Genomic DNA, 19,609 nt, shown 5'->3' on the forward strand with positions numbered 1-19,609 from the left:
TGCTGTACTAACTGTACCATGTGACCAGGCCATGCTGTACTAACTGTACCATGTAACCTGGCCATGCTGTACAAACTATCATGTAACCTGGACATGCTGTACTAACTGTACCATGTAACCTGGACATGCTGTACTAACTGTACCATGTAACCTGGCCATGCTGCACTAACTGTACCATGTAACCTGGACATGCTGTACTAACTGTACCATGTAACCTGGACATGCTGTACTAACTATCATGGAACCTGGACATGCTGTACTAACTGTACCATCTAACCTGGACATAATGTACTAACTGTACCATGTACCCTGGACATAATGTATTAACTGTACCATGTAACCTGGACATGCTGTACTAACTGTACCATGGAACCTGGACATGCTGTACCAACTGTACCATGTAACCTGGACATGCTGTACCATGTAACCTGGACATGCTGTACTAACTGTACCATGTAACCTGGACATGCTGTACTAACTGTACCATGTAACCTGGACATGCTGTACTATCTGTACCATGTAACCTGGACATCCTGTACTAACTGTATCATGTAACCTAGACATGCTGTACTAACTGCATCATGTAACCTGGACATGATGTACTAACTGCACCATCTAACCTGGACATGCTGTACTAACTGCATCATGTAACCTGGACATGCTGTACTAACTGTACCATGTAACCTGGACATGCTGTACTAACTGTACCATGTAACCTGGACATGCTGTACCAACTGTACCATGTAACCTGGACATGCTGTACCATGTAACCTGGACATGCTGTACTAACTGTACCATGTAACCTGGACATGCTGTACTAACTGTACCATGTAACCTGGACATGCTGTACTATCTGTACCATGTAACCTGGACATCCTGTACTAACTGTATCATGTAACCTAGACATGCTGTACTAACTGCATCATGTAACCTGGACATGATGTACTAACTGCACCATCTAACCTGGACATGCTGTACTAACTGCATCATGTAACCTGGACATGCTGTACTAACTGTACCATCTAACCTGGACATGCTGTACTAACTATCATGTAACCTGGACATGCTGTACTAACTGTACCATCTAACCTGGACATGCTGTACTAACTGTACCATGTAACTTGGACATGCTGTACTAACTGTACCATGTAACCTGGACATAATGTACTAACTGTACCATGTAACCTGGACATGCTGTACTCACTGTACCATGTAACTTGGACATGCTGTATTAACTGTACCATGTAACTTGGACATGCTGTACTAACTGTACCATGTAACCTGGACATGCTGTACTAACTGTACCATGTAACCTGGACATGCTGTACTAACTGTACCATGTAACCTGGACATGCTGTATTAACTGTACCATGTAACCTGGACATGCTGTATTAACTGTACCATGTAACCTGGACATGCTGTACTAACTGTACCATGTAACCTGGACATGCTGTACCATGTAACCTGGACATGCTGTACTAACTGTACCATGTAACCTGGATATGCTGTACAATATATACTGTGGCTTGACAGGAAGGAAGGTGAACACAGGGGGAGGTTTATGCATAAATACAATACAACCGTGTTAATTAAATTATGTGGGCGTACCTCTCCTCTTTTTGGGTCCGTGATGCGGGTGTAGCGGAGGTCAGTCTTCTGCCATTTGGGGTTGAGACTGTTACCCTGGAGCTGCCAGAGCTCGAAGGAGGCGTGGAAGGCACGGGACTGCACCTTGATGGTGATGGAGTTGATGATGACAGACATACCCTCCACCACCTTCTCAGCAAAGCCATACTCACTGCAGAAAGACACAGGAATAGAATAGAACATTTGATGATAATGTAGACTTTATCACATTATTACTAACAACATATGAACAATTACAAATAACTATGTACCTATCCTTTCACTGGTAAAGAGCATGAACAGTAAAATCCCTCAAAAGGTTCCAAACAGAGAACAGATAAGGCGTACCTCTGGCCAGCAGTGATGGCAATAGGGGAGGGGCCATTTGGGGCGCGGGGCTCCTCACACGTTCTCATCTCCACTTCTACCTTGTCCAGGAACTGTAAGGATACCATGGGTCAACATTGTAGGCTATAGCCTGAGGCCACACCCTGATAGCAGTATAACAACATTAAACCAATACAATCTGTTACAAGAGAAAGAAAGGGAGAGGGACAGATGGAGAGCGAGAGAAAGAAAAAGAGAAAGTCAACAAACTCATGGAGTAATAGAACAAAGGGCAGAATTCATACCAGGCAAATAGGGCTGGTCTTCAACTTTGTCCATTGTATCTAAGGGAGACAAAACAGCAGGGACCAGTCATGCACAAACACTTTCCTCAGCACTGTTCTACTGGAATGTTTATCATTCACTGTGCAAAAGAGAGCTTACACCAAGAAACACTGAGGTTGTGCTTTTAGACCTCTCCTTACAGACTAATATCTAACCTAGACTGGCTTCAAACTAGTAATACTGAAGATAGAAGGGACACCAGGGCCCTACAGAGGCAACCCACACAGAGCTCATCTCCTCGGATCTAGTCCACATCTCCCTAAACAGGCTGATCTATTCAGGGCTGTGGCCGGTGCTGTTGCTAGCCTCTGACCTTTTGTGTTCTTCCACACTGTTTCTCACTCTCTGTTATCTTGAGATAGCAGTGGGTCTAGAGACACGTGCACTGATCTCAGTGTTATCAGACAGCAGTGCTGCTTATCTCTGGACTGCTACCAGGGAGCACGGGTAGCTTATGCCCTCTGTGGCTTTCATTGATGGAGCTAAAGGCTCACGGTGAAACCACAATAACATGGTCTTGTCAAACCGCTCACCATAGGTTTTGCCTGGCAGTGCTTTACTGCTTTCACGTTAATATTCCTTTGGTCTGCAAATTGTGACCTTAAAGATTGAATCCGCAGTAGGGGGATACAGTGCCACTGGCCGCCCCACCATCATTCTTATTGTTTTTGTTGCCAAGCCGAGGAGTGTCCGCAGCATGGTAAAAATATTTTGAGTACATATTGTGCTCTTCTATCACGCATGCAATGATATCTGGGGGGGGACTGTTTTTGTTGTTTGCAGCGTTGCTGTTTCACCATGGAGGATTCCAGCTTTAACTGTCACACCCTGATCTGTTTCACCTGTCCTCGTTATTGTCTCCACCCCCTACAGGTGTCGCTTGTTTTCTCCAGTGTATTTATCCCTGTGTTTCCTGTCTCTCTGTGCCAGTTCGTCTTGTATGTCCAAGCCTACCAGCGGTTTTTCCCGTTTCCCTGCTTTGCTTTTTCGCCTTTTTCTAGTCCTCCCAGTTTTGACCCTTGCCTGTTAAGGACTCTGTACCCGCCTGCCTTACCATTCTGCCTGCCCTGACCTCGAGCCTGCCTGCCACTCTGTACCTCCTGGACTCTGATCTGGTTATGACCTTTTGCCTGTCCACGACCGTTCTGTTGCCTATTCCCTTTGGATTTATTAAACATCTTAAACTCCAACCAGCTGCCTCCTGTCTGCATTTGGGTCTCGCCTAGTGTCATGATATTAACTACAAAATTAATGCTGTGATGTACTAGTCAAAAGTTTGGACACACCTACTCATTCAAGGGCTTTCCTTTATTTTGACCATTTTCTACATTGTAGAATAATAGTGAAAACATCAATATGGAATCATGTAGTAACCAAAAAGTGTTAAACAAATCAAAATATATTTTACATTCAGTCGGCCACCCTTTCCCTCGATGACAGCTTGGCATTCTCTTACCCAGCTTCTTGAGGAATGCTTTTCCAACAGTCTTGAAGGAGTTCCCACATATGCTGAGCACTTGCTGGCTGCTATTCCTTCACTCTGTGGTCCAACTCATCCCAAACCATCTCAATTGGGTTGAGGTCGGGTGATTGTGGAGGCCAGGTTATCTGATGCAGCACGCCATCACTCTTCTTGGTCAAATAGCCCTTACATAGCCTAGCTACAGAATATCTCCCCTCTCCTTCATTCCTTTCTCAAGCACAGAAAAAGGGGTTGTCAACAGTTTAGTGAAGTATTTTGTGGTTGCGAAAATATTGATTTTCCCAAATTAAGCACTGGGTAGCTGCAGGAACAAGGTTGGAGAGCCAATGGCATACAGAGTTTGGGCGGAATATCACCTGTTGTGCAGCGAGAGCATGCTCCTCAAATGGTGGTTGAGGCATGGCGTGAAATAACTAATTATGTTGATTTCTCAGCTGCACATCCTCCGTTATAAAACCAAAGCAGCCTACCGGCATCATTAAAAAACGAATCAGTGGGAAAGCGCGCAGCCTCCATTCACTATTCGAGTGAATGCAGGGGACATGTCTTTTTGCCCCTGTTCCTGCCCATTTGATAATGGGCCAATCTAAATCAAAACAAATTCTACATACTCGTAAAGAGAAGATTAAATTGAGAATAGTCTGATGGGTGAAAATATGATCACTTGATGAGAAAACAGCTGTGCAGCCTGAGGTAATAGCCTATGTTCAAATCATGCTAAAGTTGTATATAACTATAAATCTAGCATATAGGACATGTTTCAAATGATCACTTTTACACAACATAGCCACTTCATATGCACACATGCTCTAATGGTAAAAATATCCTTTTTATTTTATTCAGTTTTTCTTACTAAACTCAGCAAAAAAATAAACGTCCTCTCACTGTCAACTGTGTTTATTTTCAGCAAACTTAACATGTGTAAATATTTGTATGAACATAAGATTCAACAATTGAGACAAACTGAACAAGTTCCACAGACATGTGACTAACAGAAATGGAATGATGTGTCCCTGAACAAAGGGGGGGTCAAAATCAAAAGTAACAGTATCTGGTGAAGCCACCAGCTGCATTAAGTACTGCAGTGCGTCTCCTCCTCATGGACTGCACCAGATTTGCCAGTTCTTGCTGTGAGATGTTATCCCACTCTTCCACAAGGCACCTGCAAGTTCCCGGACATTTCTGGAGGGAATGGCCCTAGCCCTCACCCTCCGATCCAACAGGTCCCAGACGTGCTCAATGGGATTGAGATCCTGGCTCTTTGCTGGCCATGGCAGAACACTGACATTCCTGTCTTGCAGGAAATCATGCACAGAACGAATAGCATGGATGGTGGCATTGTCATGCTGGAGGGTCATGTCAGGATGAGCCTGCAGGAAGGGTACCACATGAGGGAGGAGGATGTCTTCCCTGTAACGCACAGCGTTGAGATTGCCTCGCAATGACAAAAAGCTCAGTCCGATGATGCAGTGACACACCGCCCCAGACCAAGACGGACCCTCCACCTTCAAATCGATCCCGCTCCAGAGTACAGTCCTCGGTGTAATGCTCATTCCGTTGACGATAAACGCGAATCCAACCATCACCCCTGGTGAGACAAAACCATGACTCGTAAGTGAAGAGCACTTTTTGTCAGTCCTGTCTGGTCCAGCGACGGTGGGGTTGTGCCCACAGGCGACGTTGTTGCCAGTGATGTCTGGTGAGGACCTGCCTTACAACAGGCCTACAAGCCCTCAGTCCAGCCCCTCTCAGCCTATTGCAGACAATCTGAGCACTGATGGAGGGATTGTGCGTTCCTGGTGTAACTTGAGCAGTTGTTGCCATCCTGTACCTGTCCCGCAGGTGTGATGTTCTGTTGTACCGATCCTGTGCAGGTGTTGTTACACGTGGTCTGCCACTGCGAGGACGATCAGCTGTCCATCCTGTCTCCCTGTAGCGCTGTCTTAGGCGTCTCACAGTACAGACATTGCAATTTATTGCCCTGGCCACATCTGCAGTCCTCATGCTTCCGTGCAGCATGCCAAAGGCATGTTCACGCAGATGAGCAGGGACCCTGGGCATCTTTCTTTTGGTGTTTTTCAGAGTCAGTAGAAAGGCCTCTTTAATGTCCTAAGTTTTCATAACTGTGACCTTAATTGCCTACCGTCTGTAAGCTCTTAGTGTCTTAACGACCGTTCCACAGGTGCATGTTCATTAATTGTTTATGGTTCATTGAACAAGCATGGGAAACAGTGTTTAAACCCTTTACAATGAAGATCTGTGTAGTTATTTGGATTTTTACGAATTATCTTTGAAAGACAGGGTCCTGAAAAAAAGGACGTTTCTTTTTTTGCCGAGTTTATAAAATCATATAAAATAATGGCACAGGACTTACAAGCACATCTTGTCAGCTTAATGAACATGCCTACAGCCTATGACATGGAGCATAGTCAGATAACATAGACCTACAGTAGGCCAACTCATTTTCTGTTCTTCTGAAATACATTTATGTCATAATGTTTCCTTAGACCAGCCTAAAATAAATAATGGATTTATTGTGATGTTGTATATTCAATTGATTTATTAGGCTTTTTTAAATGTAGATGTTCCAAAGGCGCATCAGCAGCTTGTATGTGTGGAGTAGAGGTCGACCGATTAATCGACATGGCCGATTAATTAGGGCCGATTTCAAGTTTTCATAACAATCAGTAATCTGCCTTTTTGGATGCCGATTACATTCCAATCCACGATGAGACTGTGTGGCTGTTACGCAAGTGCAGCATCAAAAGGACCTTGTGGCTGCAAGGAGTTGCTAGCTAGCATTAAACTTATCTTATAAAAAAACTATCTTCATAAAATCACTAGTTAACTACACATGGTTGATGATATTTCTAGGTTAACTAGCTTGTTCTGCGTTGCATATAATCAATGCGCTGCCTGTTAATTTATCATCGAATCACAGCCAACTTCAACTTGATGATTTAACAAAAGCGCATTCGCGAAAAAAGCACAATCGTTGCAATAATGTACCTAACCATAAACATCAAAGCCTTTCTTAAAATCAATACACAAGTATATATTTTTAAACCTGTATATGTAGTTAAAAGTAATTAATGTTAGCAGGCAATATTAACTAGGGAAATTGTGTCAGTTCTCTTGCGTTCTGTGCAACAGAGTCAGGGTATATGCAGCAGTTTGGGCCGCCTGGCTCGTTGTGAACTGTTGAAAGGCCATTTATTCCTAACAAAGACCATAATTAATTTGCCAGATTTTTACATAATTATTACATTTTAGTCATTTAGCAGACGCTCTTATCCAGATCGACTTACAGTAGTGAATGCATACATTTCATACATTTTTTTCTCTGCACTGGTCCCCCGTGGGAATAGAACCCACAACCCTGGCGTTGCAAACACCATGCTCTACCAACTGAGCCACACGGGATTATGACCTAACATTGAAGGTTGTGCAATGTAACAGTAATATTTAGACTTAGGGTTGCCACCCATTCGATAAAATACGGAACGGTTCCGTATTTCACTGAAAGAATAAACGTTTATTTTTCTAAATTATAGTTTCCGGATTTGACCATATTAATGACCTAAGGCTCGTATTTCTGTGTGTTTACTATATTATAATTAAGTATATGATTTGATATTTGATAGAGCAGTCTGATTGAGCGGTGGTAGGCAGCAGCAGGGTCGTAAGCATTCATTCAAACAGCAGCTCTTAGCAATGCTGAGATGCACAGCGCTGTCAATGACTTCAAGCTTATCAACTCCCGAGATTAGGCTGGCAATACTAAAGTGCCTATAAGAACATCCAATAGTCAAAGGTATATGAAATACAAACGGTATAGAGAGAAATAGTCCTATAATTCCTATAATAACTACAACCTAAAACTTCTTAACTGGGAACATTGAAGACTCATGTTAAAAGGAACCACCAGCTTTCATACGTTCTCATGTTGAGCAAGGAACTTAAACTCTAGCTTTTCTTTACATGGCACATATTGCACTTTTACTTTCTTCTCCAACACTGTGTTTTTGCATTATTTATTTGAGACTAAATTGATTTTATTTGTGTATTATATTAAGTTAAAATAAAAGTGTTCATTGTTCATTCAGTATTGTTGTTATTGTCATTTATTACAAATATATATATAAAAATCGGTCGATTAATCGGTATCGGCTTTTTTTTAATCCTCCAATAATCGTTATCGGCATTGAAAAAACATAAATCGGTCGACCTCTAGTGTGGCGGCCTGGAGATGCTAAACGTGTTTATGTTAATTAACGGTCAATTACAGTGAGACCGGCAGTATTTTGCATGACAATAACCGGCTGACAAAATGTCATGACCGCCACAGCCCTAGGGAAAGACTGATATGGATTTGACATGGTTTATTATCAGGAGAACACAGTTGTCTCACCCTGATTGCAGCCTTGTTGCAGTAGACCCGGGTGACAGCCAACCAGGTGGGAAGGTCCAGCATGTTCTGCAGCACCTCCTCATCCAGCTCCAGGTTGGACAGCTGGCCCTCGCCCTTCAGCGTGCTGAGGTTGATCTTGTCTGGGGACAGGTTCTTGGTGAACCTTCATACAAAGGAATGGGAGAGAGGTTAGTTAAGGAAACCATTGAGAAGTGTGTTGTGTGTGTGTTGCGTGTGTGACGTTAACCAGACTAATTGCTGCGTTCACCAATTTCTACATATGTTTGTGCGGTTTACAAGGTTTAGGTGGTGAAACACTGTGGTTGAAATGAGATACTAGTCTGACCAAGGTCGGCTTTTGGCAGTGATATTGGCAGTGAGATGTAATTGTGAGGTTCATGCTGTAGGTCTAATTGAATCCCAGGCTGTAGTAACAGTCAGTGTCTTGGCCAGAGTCCCAGCATAGCTCTCCATCTGGCTTCATTGACCTTGCCCTCCACTACAGATTCAAATTAACTGCTGAGCCATTTGCCAGAGCAAAACCACACAGTGAAACGGCGGTGGTGAGGAGTAGGCTAGCTGTAACGTATTCTGAAACGACGATTACCAGTATGCGGCAACAAACAGACCAGTTAGTGTTCCAATCTACCACACTCACCATGACTGACAATTATGACCTTTATTGCACACTCATTAAAACTAAAACCTGACATTTCAGACTCCAACACAAAGGCTGGTGTTGCTTGGGTTTTGGCTGGTGGTAACAGAGATAAATGCCAATACACAAGAGGTCTGACTAAACTGCTGGACTGACTCACCAGTCCACTGTCTGGTTAACATATTGTAATGCTACTGAGACAAGTGAAACACTGGTTCAAGATGATGTCAGGGGCTTGTCCAGTAGCCTAATAGGCCCAGTGCAGCCTTTGGTATATAGCAAGTTCCAACAGCATGACTTTATTAATGAGAGGGCTACATTTGGAAAGCTGAGATACCAGCATAACATAGAGCATCAACCGAAGTCCAACGAGATTTGAATTAGCCTGCCAGTACAGGAGCATGCCTGTTATCAGTCATCAGCTGTAGGGCAATTCCACGGAAATGGTATTATGCTTTGACAGATTTCTCACTTTAAAATGTATGCCACAAAAACCCAATTTATTTCAAAGTTAAACAAACCATACAATTCTAACACATTTACTGGAAGAACTGTGCAGATGCAAAGTTTGGTAACAGAACTGAAGTAAAATCTCAGTCTATTTATGCGACCGCGTTTTCCCAAAACGGTTACATATCTGCTCTGAATTATGATTCAAAGATGTCTGCAGAAAGAATGGGGTGTCAGCTATGACATGACACCTTGAGTTTGAAAAAAATCTATTTTGGTTAATGAACTACAGTATTAGGTGAAGTGGAACGGAATTACATCAGGGGTCCCTCATCTGTACTATACAGAAATGCATAATTATGAATATGAATGGAATTCTCTTCATGGGGATGTATCCTGAATAGGTACACATAGGTAAAAATATACAATATCCTTATTTTGTATATTATTCTAAACACTGGCTATTATTCTAATGAGCTCCGCCCCTAAACAAGACCACATTTGCTTGGTCCGGACCAGACCAAATCTAAACCAATCATAACCATCTATGTGTCAGAGGTTTGGACATCCCAGTATAGCACAGTACAGTAAATATGTTCAGTACAGTACATTATACTGTACTCATGTGCTCTACTGTACTCAACTTTTGTTTCCTTTACTGTTCTGTACTGTGCTCTACTGTACTGTATTGTGTTGCCCAAACTTGTGAAACAAACCTCTATGATTGGTTCAGTGGGAAAGGATGCTTGTTGGAGTAAATGTTAAGAGGGTAGGTGGTAGGTGTCATGGTAGGTGTCAGTAAGAGCTGGGAGAGGTGACATTAACAGGACAGAGAGAAGAGCAAGAGAAGAGAGAGAGCGGCAGAGAGAGCGAGGGAGAGTGAAGGGTTGTCTAGACTGTTTTTACAGCCTTGCTTTTACCACAAGAAGACAGAAAGAAAACAGTTCTGAGCTTAACATAACAGTATGTCAGTGGAAGGGAGGACAGTAGCAGGTCACCCAACTGTGGTTTGTGACTACTATGGATTTCCCATTGTAGCCAATTCAATTGCAATAATTCCATTACTGATTTTTCTGTAATTTCATTACTGATTAAATCAACAGAATCCCATGTTTGAATCACTTAATAATTCATAAACTTAATATCAGTAAAAACACGAATTAGTAGGTCTACCTTTTTTTACTTATGTGAACTTTCATTATCTTCCTTCAAGACACTTCAGCTTTTCATTTGAATGGATTTGTGAACATTTCTAAAAACATAATTCCACTTTGACATTATGGGGTATTGTGTTTAGTAAATCAGTGGCACAAAATCTCTATATAATTCATTTTAAATGCAGGCTGTAAAAACAAAAGTGGTAAAAGTCAACGGGTGTGAAAAAAAAATATTTAAAAAAAATACAAATAAAAAAAAAATAGACCTACAAAATATTAGGATACAACTATTCGCTGCTCTCAGCATGCGTTGATCACAAAAAAAAAATCATCCTACTCAAATATTCAATATCTAACTATAGGGATGTCCTTATAAAAATACTAAGCCGTAGACCACAAATCAATGAGCCTATTTTAGATACAACCGAAAATGCATGTTAAAGTTCACTGCCAGGCTAATCAAAACAATTTCCCTGGATTGTGTGGCAATAAAGCTGAATTTTTTATGTTTCGAATCCATTTGGGTCGGATACAGACCCGACCCAATTTGGAGCCGATTCGATCTCTCCTCGGACATGTTTTGGGGTCGGTTCTAGGGTGTCCACATTTAAAATACCCAAATGGGGGACAACAGGATGATTTTGCAGAACAGTGTAACCTACATGAATAAAAACATTTGGCCGCACCCCCCCTCCCTTCCACTCCCACCATGATAAAACATTTTTTTACTATTCAGCTAACCATCCTGAAATCTCATAAGAAATTAGGTGGTGTTTTTGGTGTAATTGTAATTTATGCTCCACATTAGGGCTGTCCCCGACAAAACAAATCTGTCTGTTCTTTTTATCAAATCAACATATTCTTCCATATACAGACACATCCTATGTGTTTTAAACAAATCAACTATATTCACTGAGCTTGTCTGATGCTTTAAGTACACTGTTTAATAATTAAATGAATGCAATTGCCAAAATGGAACGGTTTATTTATTGTTTAAGCTAATTATTCGAGGCTCGCTTTATTTTATTTTCAAACTAAAACGCTTGATTGCATTTTAAATCATGAATGACAAACAAATGAATGATTGATTGACACAGTAGCCTATATAAGTATTGAAATATAGTCCTAAATTAGTTTTGGTATTAAGACTAAACAGGATGCGCTCTTAGGCTTACAGCTCAATGGTGGTTATACAAGGCTGCTATACTAAGCCTACTACTGATAATGACATTACTTGACATGTACAGTCGTGGCCAAAAGTTTTGAGAGTGACACAAATATATATTTTCACAAAGTCTGCTGCCTCAGTTTGTATGATGGCAATTTGCATATACTCCAGAATGTTATGAAGAGTGATCAGATGAATTGCAATTAATTGCAAAGTCCCTCTTTGCCATACACATAAACTGAATCCCAAAAAAACATTTCCACTGCATTTCAGCCCTGCCACAAAAGGACCAGCTGACATCATGTCAGTGATTCTCTTGTTAACACAGGTGTGAGTGTTGACGAGGACAAGGCTGGAGATCACTCTGTCATACTGATTGAGTTCGAATAACAGACTGGAAGCTTCAAAAGGAGGGTGGTGCTTGGAATCATTGTTCTTCCTCTGTAAACCATGGTTAACCGGGCAAGGAAACACGAGCCTTCATCATTGCTTTGCACAAAAAGGGCTTCACAGTCAAGGATATTGCTGCCAGTAAGATTACACCTAAATCAACCATTTATCGGATCATCAAGAACTTCAAGGAGAGCGGTTCAATTGTTGTGAAGAAGGCTTCAGGGCGCCCAGGAAAGTCCAGCAAGCGCCAGGACCATCTCCTAAAGTTGATTCAGCTGCGGGATTGGGGCACCACCAGTACAGAGCTTGCTCAGGAATGGCAGCAGGCAGGTGTGAGTGCATCTGCACGCACAGTGAGGCAAAGACTTTGGAGGATGGCCTGGTGTCAAGAAGGGCAGCAAAGAAGCCACTTCTCTCCAGGAAAAACATCATGAATAGACTGATATTCTGCAAAAGGTACAGGGATTGGACTGCTGAGGACTGGGGTAAAGTCATTTTCTCTGATGAATCCCCTTTCCGATTGTTTGGGGCATCCGGAAAAAAGCTTGTCCGGAGAAGACAAGGTGAGCGCTACCATCAGTCCTGTGTCATGCCAACAGTAAAGCATCCTGAGACCATTCATGTGTGGGGTTGCTTCTCAGTCAAGGGAGTGGGCTCACTCACAATTTTGCCTAAGAACACAGCCATGAATAAAGAATGGTACCAACACATCCTCCGAGAGCAACTTCTCCCAACCACCCAGGAACAGTTTGGTGACGAACAATGCCTTTTCCAGCATGATGGAGCACCTTGCCAGAAGGAAAAAAGTGATAACTAAGTGGCTCGGGGAACAAAACATTGATATCTTGGGTCCATGGCCAGGAAACTCCCCAGACCTTAATCCCATTGAGAACTTGTGGTCAATTCTCAAGAGGCAGGTGGACAAACAAAAACCCACAAATTCTGACAAACTCTAAGCATTGATTATGCAAGAATGGGCTGCCATCAGTCAGGATGTGGCCCAGAAGTTAATTGACAGCATGCCAGGGCGGATTGCAGAGGTCTTGAAATAATCAATGTAATAATCAATAAAAGCCTTTGACACTTATGAAATGCTTGTAATTGTACTTCAGTATTCCATAGTAACATCTGACAAAAATATCTAAAGACACTGAAACAGCAAACTTTGTGGAAATTAATATTTGTGTCATTCTCAAAACTTTTGGCCACGACTGTACAGTGCCTTGCGAAAGTATTCACCCCCTTTGCATTTTTCCTATTTTGTTGTTTTTTGGGGGTTTGTATCATTAAATTTACACAACATGCCTACCACTTTGAAGATGCAAATTATTTTTTATCGTGAAACAAACAGGAAATAAGACAAAATAACTGAAAACTTGAGTGTGCATAACTATTCACCCCCCAAAGTCAATACTTTGTAAATTCACCTTTTGCAGCAATTACAGCTGCACGTCTCTTGGGATATGTCTCTATAAACTTGGAACATCTAGCCACTGGGAGTTTTACCCATTCTTCAAGGCAAAACTGTTCCAGCTCCTTCAAGTTGGATGGGTTCCTGCTGGTGTACAGCAATCTTTAAGTCATACCACAGATTCTCAATTGGATTGATGTCTGGGCTTTGACTAGGCCATTCCAAGACATTTAAATGTTTCCCCTTAAACCACTTGGGTGTTGCTTTAACAGTATGCTTAGGGTCATTGTCCTGCTGGAAGATGAACCTCCGTCCCAGACTCAAATCTCTGGAAGACTGAAACAGGTTTCCCTCAAGAATTTCCCTGTATTTAGCACCATCCATCGTTCCTTCCATTCTGACCAGTTTCCCAGTCCCTGCCGATGAAAAACATCCCCACAGCATGATGCTGCCATCACCATGCTTCACTGTGGGGATAGGGTTCTCGGGGTGATGACAGGTGCTGGTTTTGTGCCAGACATAGTGTTTTCCTTGATGTCCAAAAAGCTCAATTTTAGTCTCATCTGACCAGAGTACTGTCTCCCATATGCCTTTTGGCGAACACCAAACGTGTTTGCTTATTTTTTTCTTTAAGCAATGGCTTTTTTCTGGACACTCTTCTGTAAAATCCAGCTTTGTGGAGTGTACGGCTTAAAGTGGTCCTATGGACAGATACTCCAATCTCTGCTGTGGAGCTTTGCAGCTCCTTCAGGGTTATCTTTGTTGCCTCTCTGATTAATGCCTTCCTTGCCTGGTCTGTGACTTTTGATGGGCGGCCCTCTCTTGGCAGGTTTGTTGTGGTGCCATATTCTCTCCATTTTTTTATAATGGATGTAATGGTGCTCTGTGGGATGTTCAAAGTTTCTGATATTTTTTTATAACCCAACCCTGATCTGTACTTCTCCACAACTTTGTCCCTGACCTGTTTGGAGAGCTCCTTGGTCTTCATGGTGCCGCTTGCTTGGTGGTGCCCCTTGCTTAGTGGTGTTGCAGACTCTGGGGTCTTTCAGAACAGGTGTATATATACTGAGATCATGTGACAGATCATGTGACACTTAAAGTCCACCTGTGTGCAATCTATTTAATTAATTATGTGACTTTGAAGGTAATTGGTTGCACCAGATCTTATTTAGGGGCTTCATAGCAAAGGGGGTGAATACATATCTACTCACCACTTTTCTGTTTTTTATTTTTTAGAGTTCTTTGAAACAAGTTGTATTTTTTTTTCACTTCACCAATTTGGACTATTTGGTGTATGTTCATTAAATGAAATCCAAATAAAAATCTATTTAAATTACAGGTTGTAATGAAACAAAATAGGACAAATGCCAAGGGGGTAAATACTTTTGCAAGGCACTGTAGTTGGGTGAGGCTTACTGCTCAAGGAATCAGTAGGCTATTAAAACACTCAAACGGTCATAAAGCCAGGCACATTTAAGAGTTGGGCTTTTGATTATAAACCTAATTAAGTTGGGGTTTCCTCTCTGCTCACTTTTCTTAGACAATAAGGCAAGGGCTGTTTTTCTCGTCTCCTCATTCTGCAGCTGCCTCATTGTTCTCAACACCAATATGCTGGTTAACTTTTATACACAAAGCAACGTTGTCTAGGAAAAGGCGCCAATTCAACAGCGCACTGAGGTGTTTCGGAACCGCGGACAGCGACCCCTATCCAAACCGGGAGAAAGCGCATTGTTATAAAATATTCATTTTATTAGTGTTGCACCATTGTTCTTACGTAATATAACCATATAGAATTTTAGTAGCACATGTCTTAGAATGATGGACTGTGCCATCCGGCAGGGCCTCACAATGGATTAGTCCACTCAGACAGGCGCGAATTAGACAACTGACTTGTACACCATGAGATATATCTTTTTTTATTGCTTGACTAAAAAAATCTTGGTTTCTCTTAAAGGGAGTGCTCCTAACAGCAGCTTGCTACCTGTAAAAAAGACACCTGTCCACAGAAGCAATCAATCAATCAGATTCCAAACTCTCCACCATGGCCAAGACCAAAGAGCTCTCCAAGGATGTCAGGGACAAGATTGTAGACCTACACAAGGCTGGAATGGGCTACAAGACCATCGCCAAGCAGCTTGGTGAGAAGGTGACAACATGTGTGATTATTCGCAAATGGAAGAAACACAAAAGAAGTGTCAAGATCTCACCTCGTGGAGGTGCAATGATCATGAGAACGGTGAGGAATCAGCCCAGAACTACACGGGAGGGTCTTGTCAATGATCTCAAGGCAGCTGGGACCATAGTCACCAAGAAAACAATTGGTAACACACTACGCCGTGAAGGACTGAAATCCTGCAGCGCCCGCAAGGTCCCACTGCTCAAGAATACATATACATGCCCATCTGAAGTTTGCCAATGAACATCTGAATGACTCAGAGGACAACTGGTTAAAGTGTTGTGGTCAGATGAGACCAAAATGGAGCTCTTTGACATCAACTCAAATTGCCGTGTTTGGAGGAGGAGGATTGCTGCCTATGACCCCAAGAACACCATCTCCACCGTCAAACATGGAGGTGGAAACATTATGCTTTGGGGGTGTTTTTCTGCTAAGGGGACAGGACAACTTCACCGCATCAAAGGGATGATGGACGGGGCCATGTACCATCAAATCTTGGGTGAGAACCTCCTTCCCTCAGCCAGGGCATTGAAAATGGGTCGTGGATGGGTATTCCAGCATGGCAATGACCCAAAACACACGGCCAAGGCAACAAAGGAGTGGCTCAAGAAGAAGCACATTAAGGTCCTGGAGTGGCCTAGCCAGTCTCCAGACCTTAATCTCATAGAAAATCTGTGGAGGGAGCTGAAGGTTCGAGTTGCCAAACGTCAGCCTCGAAACCTTAATGACTTGGAGAAGATCTGCACAGAGGAGTGGGACAAAATCCCTCGTGAGATGTGTGCAAACCTGGTGGCCAACTACAAGAAACGTCTGACCTCTGTGATTGCCAACAAGGGTTAAGTAATGTTTCGCAGAGGGGTCAAATATACTGCTCAAAAAAATAAAGGGAACACTTAAACAACACATCCTAGATCTGAATGAAAGAAATAATCTTATTAAATACTTTTTTCTTTACATAGTTGAATGTGCTGACAACAAAATCACACAAAAATAATCAATGGAAATCCAATTTATCAACCCATGGAGGTCTGGATTTGGAGTCACACTCAAAATTAAAGTGGAAAACCACACTACAGGCTGATCCAACTTTGATGTAATGTCCTTAAAACAAGTCAAAATGAGGCTCAGTAGTGTGTGTGGCCCCCACGTGCCTGTATGACCTCCCTACAACGCTCTGGGCATGCTTCCTGATGAGGTGGCGGATGGTCTCCTGAGGGATCTCCTCCCAGACCTGGACTAAAGCATCCGCCAAATCCTGGACAGTCTGTGGTGCAACGTGGTGTTGGTGGATGGAGCGAGACATGATGTCCCAGATGTGCTCAATTGGATTCAGGTCTGGGGGAACGGGCGGGCCAGTCCATAGCATCAATGTCTTCCTCTTGCAGGAACTGCTGACACACTCCAGCCACATGAGGTCTAGCATTGTCTTGCATTAGGAGGAACCCAGGGCCAACCGCACCAGCATATGGTCTCACAGGGGGTCTGAGGATCTCATCTCGGTACCTAATGGCAGTCAGGCTACCTCTGGGGAGCACATGGAGGGCTGTGCGGTCCCCCAAAGAAATGCCACCCCACACCATGACACGCCCACCGCCAAACCGGTCATGCTGGAGGATGTTGCAGGCAGCAGAACGTTCTCCACGGCGTCTCCAAACTCTGTCACATGTGCTCAGTGTGAACCTGCTTTCATCTGTGAAGAGCACAGGGCGCCAGTGGCGAATTTGCCAATCTTGGTGTTCTCTGGCAAATGCCAAACGTCCTGCACGGTGTTGGGCTGTAAGCACAACCCCCACCTGTGGACGTCGGGCCCTCATACCACCCCATGGAGTCTGTTTCTGACCGTTTGAGCAGACACATGCACATTTGTGGCCTGCTGGAGGTCATTTTGCAGGACTCTGGCAGTGCTTCTCCTGCTCCTCCTTGCACAAAGGCGGAAGTAGCGGTCCTGCTGCTGTGTTGTTGCCCTCCTACGGCCTCCTCCACGTCTCCTGATGTACTGGCCTGTCTCCTGGTAGCGCCTCCATGCTCTGGACACTACGCTGACAGACACAGCAAACCTTCTTGCCACAGCTCGCATTGATGTGCCATCCTGGATGAGTTGCACTACCTGAGCCACTTGTGTGGGCTGTAGACTCCGTCTCATGCTACCACTAGAGTGAAAGCACCGCCAGCATTCAAAAGTGACCAAAACATCAGCCAGGAAGCATAGGAACTGAGAAGTGGTCTGTGGTTACCACCTGCAGAACCACTCCTTTATTGGGGGTGTCTTGCGAATTGCCTATAATTTCCACCTGTTGTCTATTCCATTTGCACAACAGCATGTGAAATTTATTGTCAATCAGTGTTGCTTCCTAAGTGGACAGTTTGATTTCACAGAAGTGTGATTGACTTTGAGTTACATTGTGTTGTTTAAGTGTTCCCTTTATTTTTTTGAGCAGTGTACTTATTTCCCTCATTAAAATGCTAATCATTTTATAACATTTTTGACATGCGTTTTTCTTGATTTGTTTGTTGTTATTCTGTCTCTCACTGTTCAAATAAACCTACTATTAAAATTATAGACTGATCATTTCTTTGTAAGTGGGCAAACGTACAAAATCAGCAGGGGATCAAATACTTTTTCTCCCACTGTATGTCAAATACTAATTAATCATTATGTGATCTTACAAGACATTGATTCAGCTTTGATCTAAACTTTACTAAACAAGCACCATTGTGAGATGTGTCGGAGTGAGGCTTCTGCAGTCCGTGCAACGAATTAGCAATTGAATCACACCTAGCTTACTCTTTTGCCAGCGCAAAATTTGGTGATGCAGAAATGGGAGACCACAAAATCTGCAAATATTTAGCCAAGGAAATTTCTGGATGGTCTCAGTCAATGTAAAACCGTTAGGAAGGGAGACTCTTAAAGCGGGATTTGGTGAAGTAGCATAACATTTGTTGAATGAGCAACTAATGAGCATCGTGAGCCTCAAAAGTTTGATGAAATTACATATCTTTCAGTCTACTGTTATTTATACTGAACCAAAATATAAAATGCAAAAATGTCTAAGATTTTACTGAGTTAAAGTTCATATAAAGGAAATTCATTTTTGTAAGTTATTAGGCCTAACTGTCCTCTCCAAGTTTGGCTGAAATTAAGCCGGAAAAGGTTTGAGAAATATGATTGGCTGGCGATAGGCCAATGACCTTACTTTGGTCTTGCGCTGCGCAGAATATCAGATCTCAACAACAACTGGAGAACTGGGCTTCACCAGTAGGCTTAGTCTACCACATCCTTATGATATATGTATTTTCATAAGCGCAACGTGACTGCAAGGGACAGGTCGGAATGTATGACTGAAATACTGGACAAATTAACCTTTTATTCTAAATGACAGGTGTCTGAATTTGTTGATAAAATGCGGGACATGATTGTTTGGTTACGGGATGCAGAGCCAAAATCCGGGACTGTCCTGCACAATCCGGGACATGTGGTCATCCTAGTCGGATCTGGATCACCTCGGATCCGAATTGGATATTTATTTTTTAAAATGTAATGCCCGGATCTTGTCCGAGATAGGTTACGGGTAAGAATTTAATGAATCCTATTCGGTTACGGATCTCAATTTTGGGATACGAGAAGAATGCCACCAGGGACCTCACAATACAATATTATCATGATACTTAGGTGCCGATACGATATGCAATGCGATTCTCACAATTCTGTATGTATTGCGATTTGATACTGCATTTTTATTGTGATTTGATGTTCCAAACATATATGTCTGCTGCAGAGAGACAAGAGAACATGAGAAAACGAGTTTTGATCATTCAGATAAATAAAAGTGCTGAAAATATGTTGGGTCAGTATAAAAATTTGATGGAAAACAAGGTATAGGATGAAAAATACCAGAGTTTTGGCGCAGGTACAGCCAACTAGCGCTAGCTACAAACCAATCAAATATCGATATAATATCATCCCAAAATAATATTGCGATATGTCACTATCGATGTTTTTCCCA

General features: G+C 42.6%; 1 protein-coding gene across 1 annotated transcript in view; it reads right to left on the reverse strand.

Moving 5' to 3' along the window:
- LOC106566913 (bridge-like lipid transfer protein family member 3A) overlaps positions 1–19,609 on the reverse strand; it is a 62,520-nt gene that overhangs the window by 24,512 nt on the left and 18,399 nt on the right. The window contains exons 2-5 of the mRNA XM_014135516.3: positions 8,193–8,355; positions 2,259–2,297; positions 1,975–2,066; positions 1,609–1,798 (exon numbers count right to left, since the gene is read on the reverse strand). Of these exons, the coding sequence (XP_013990991.3) occupies positions 1,609–1,798; positions 1,975–2,066; positions 2,259–2,297; positions 8,193–8,355 (484 nt within the window). The remainder of the gene's footprint in view (positions 1–1,608; positions 1,799–1,974; positions 2,067–2,258; positions 2,298–8,192; positions 8,356–19,609) is intronic.

This window comes from Salmo salar, chromosome 13, assembly GCF_965601325.2.
Source record: "Salmo salar chromosome 13, fSalSal1, whole genome shotgun sequence".
Taxonomy (NCBI): domain Eukaryota; kingdom Metazoa; phylum Chordata; class Actinopteri; order Salmoniformes; family Salmonidae; genus Salmo; species Salmo salar.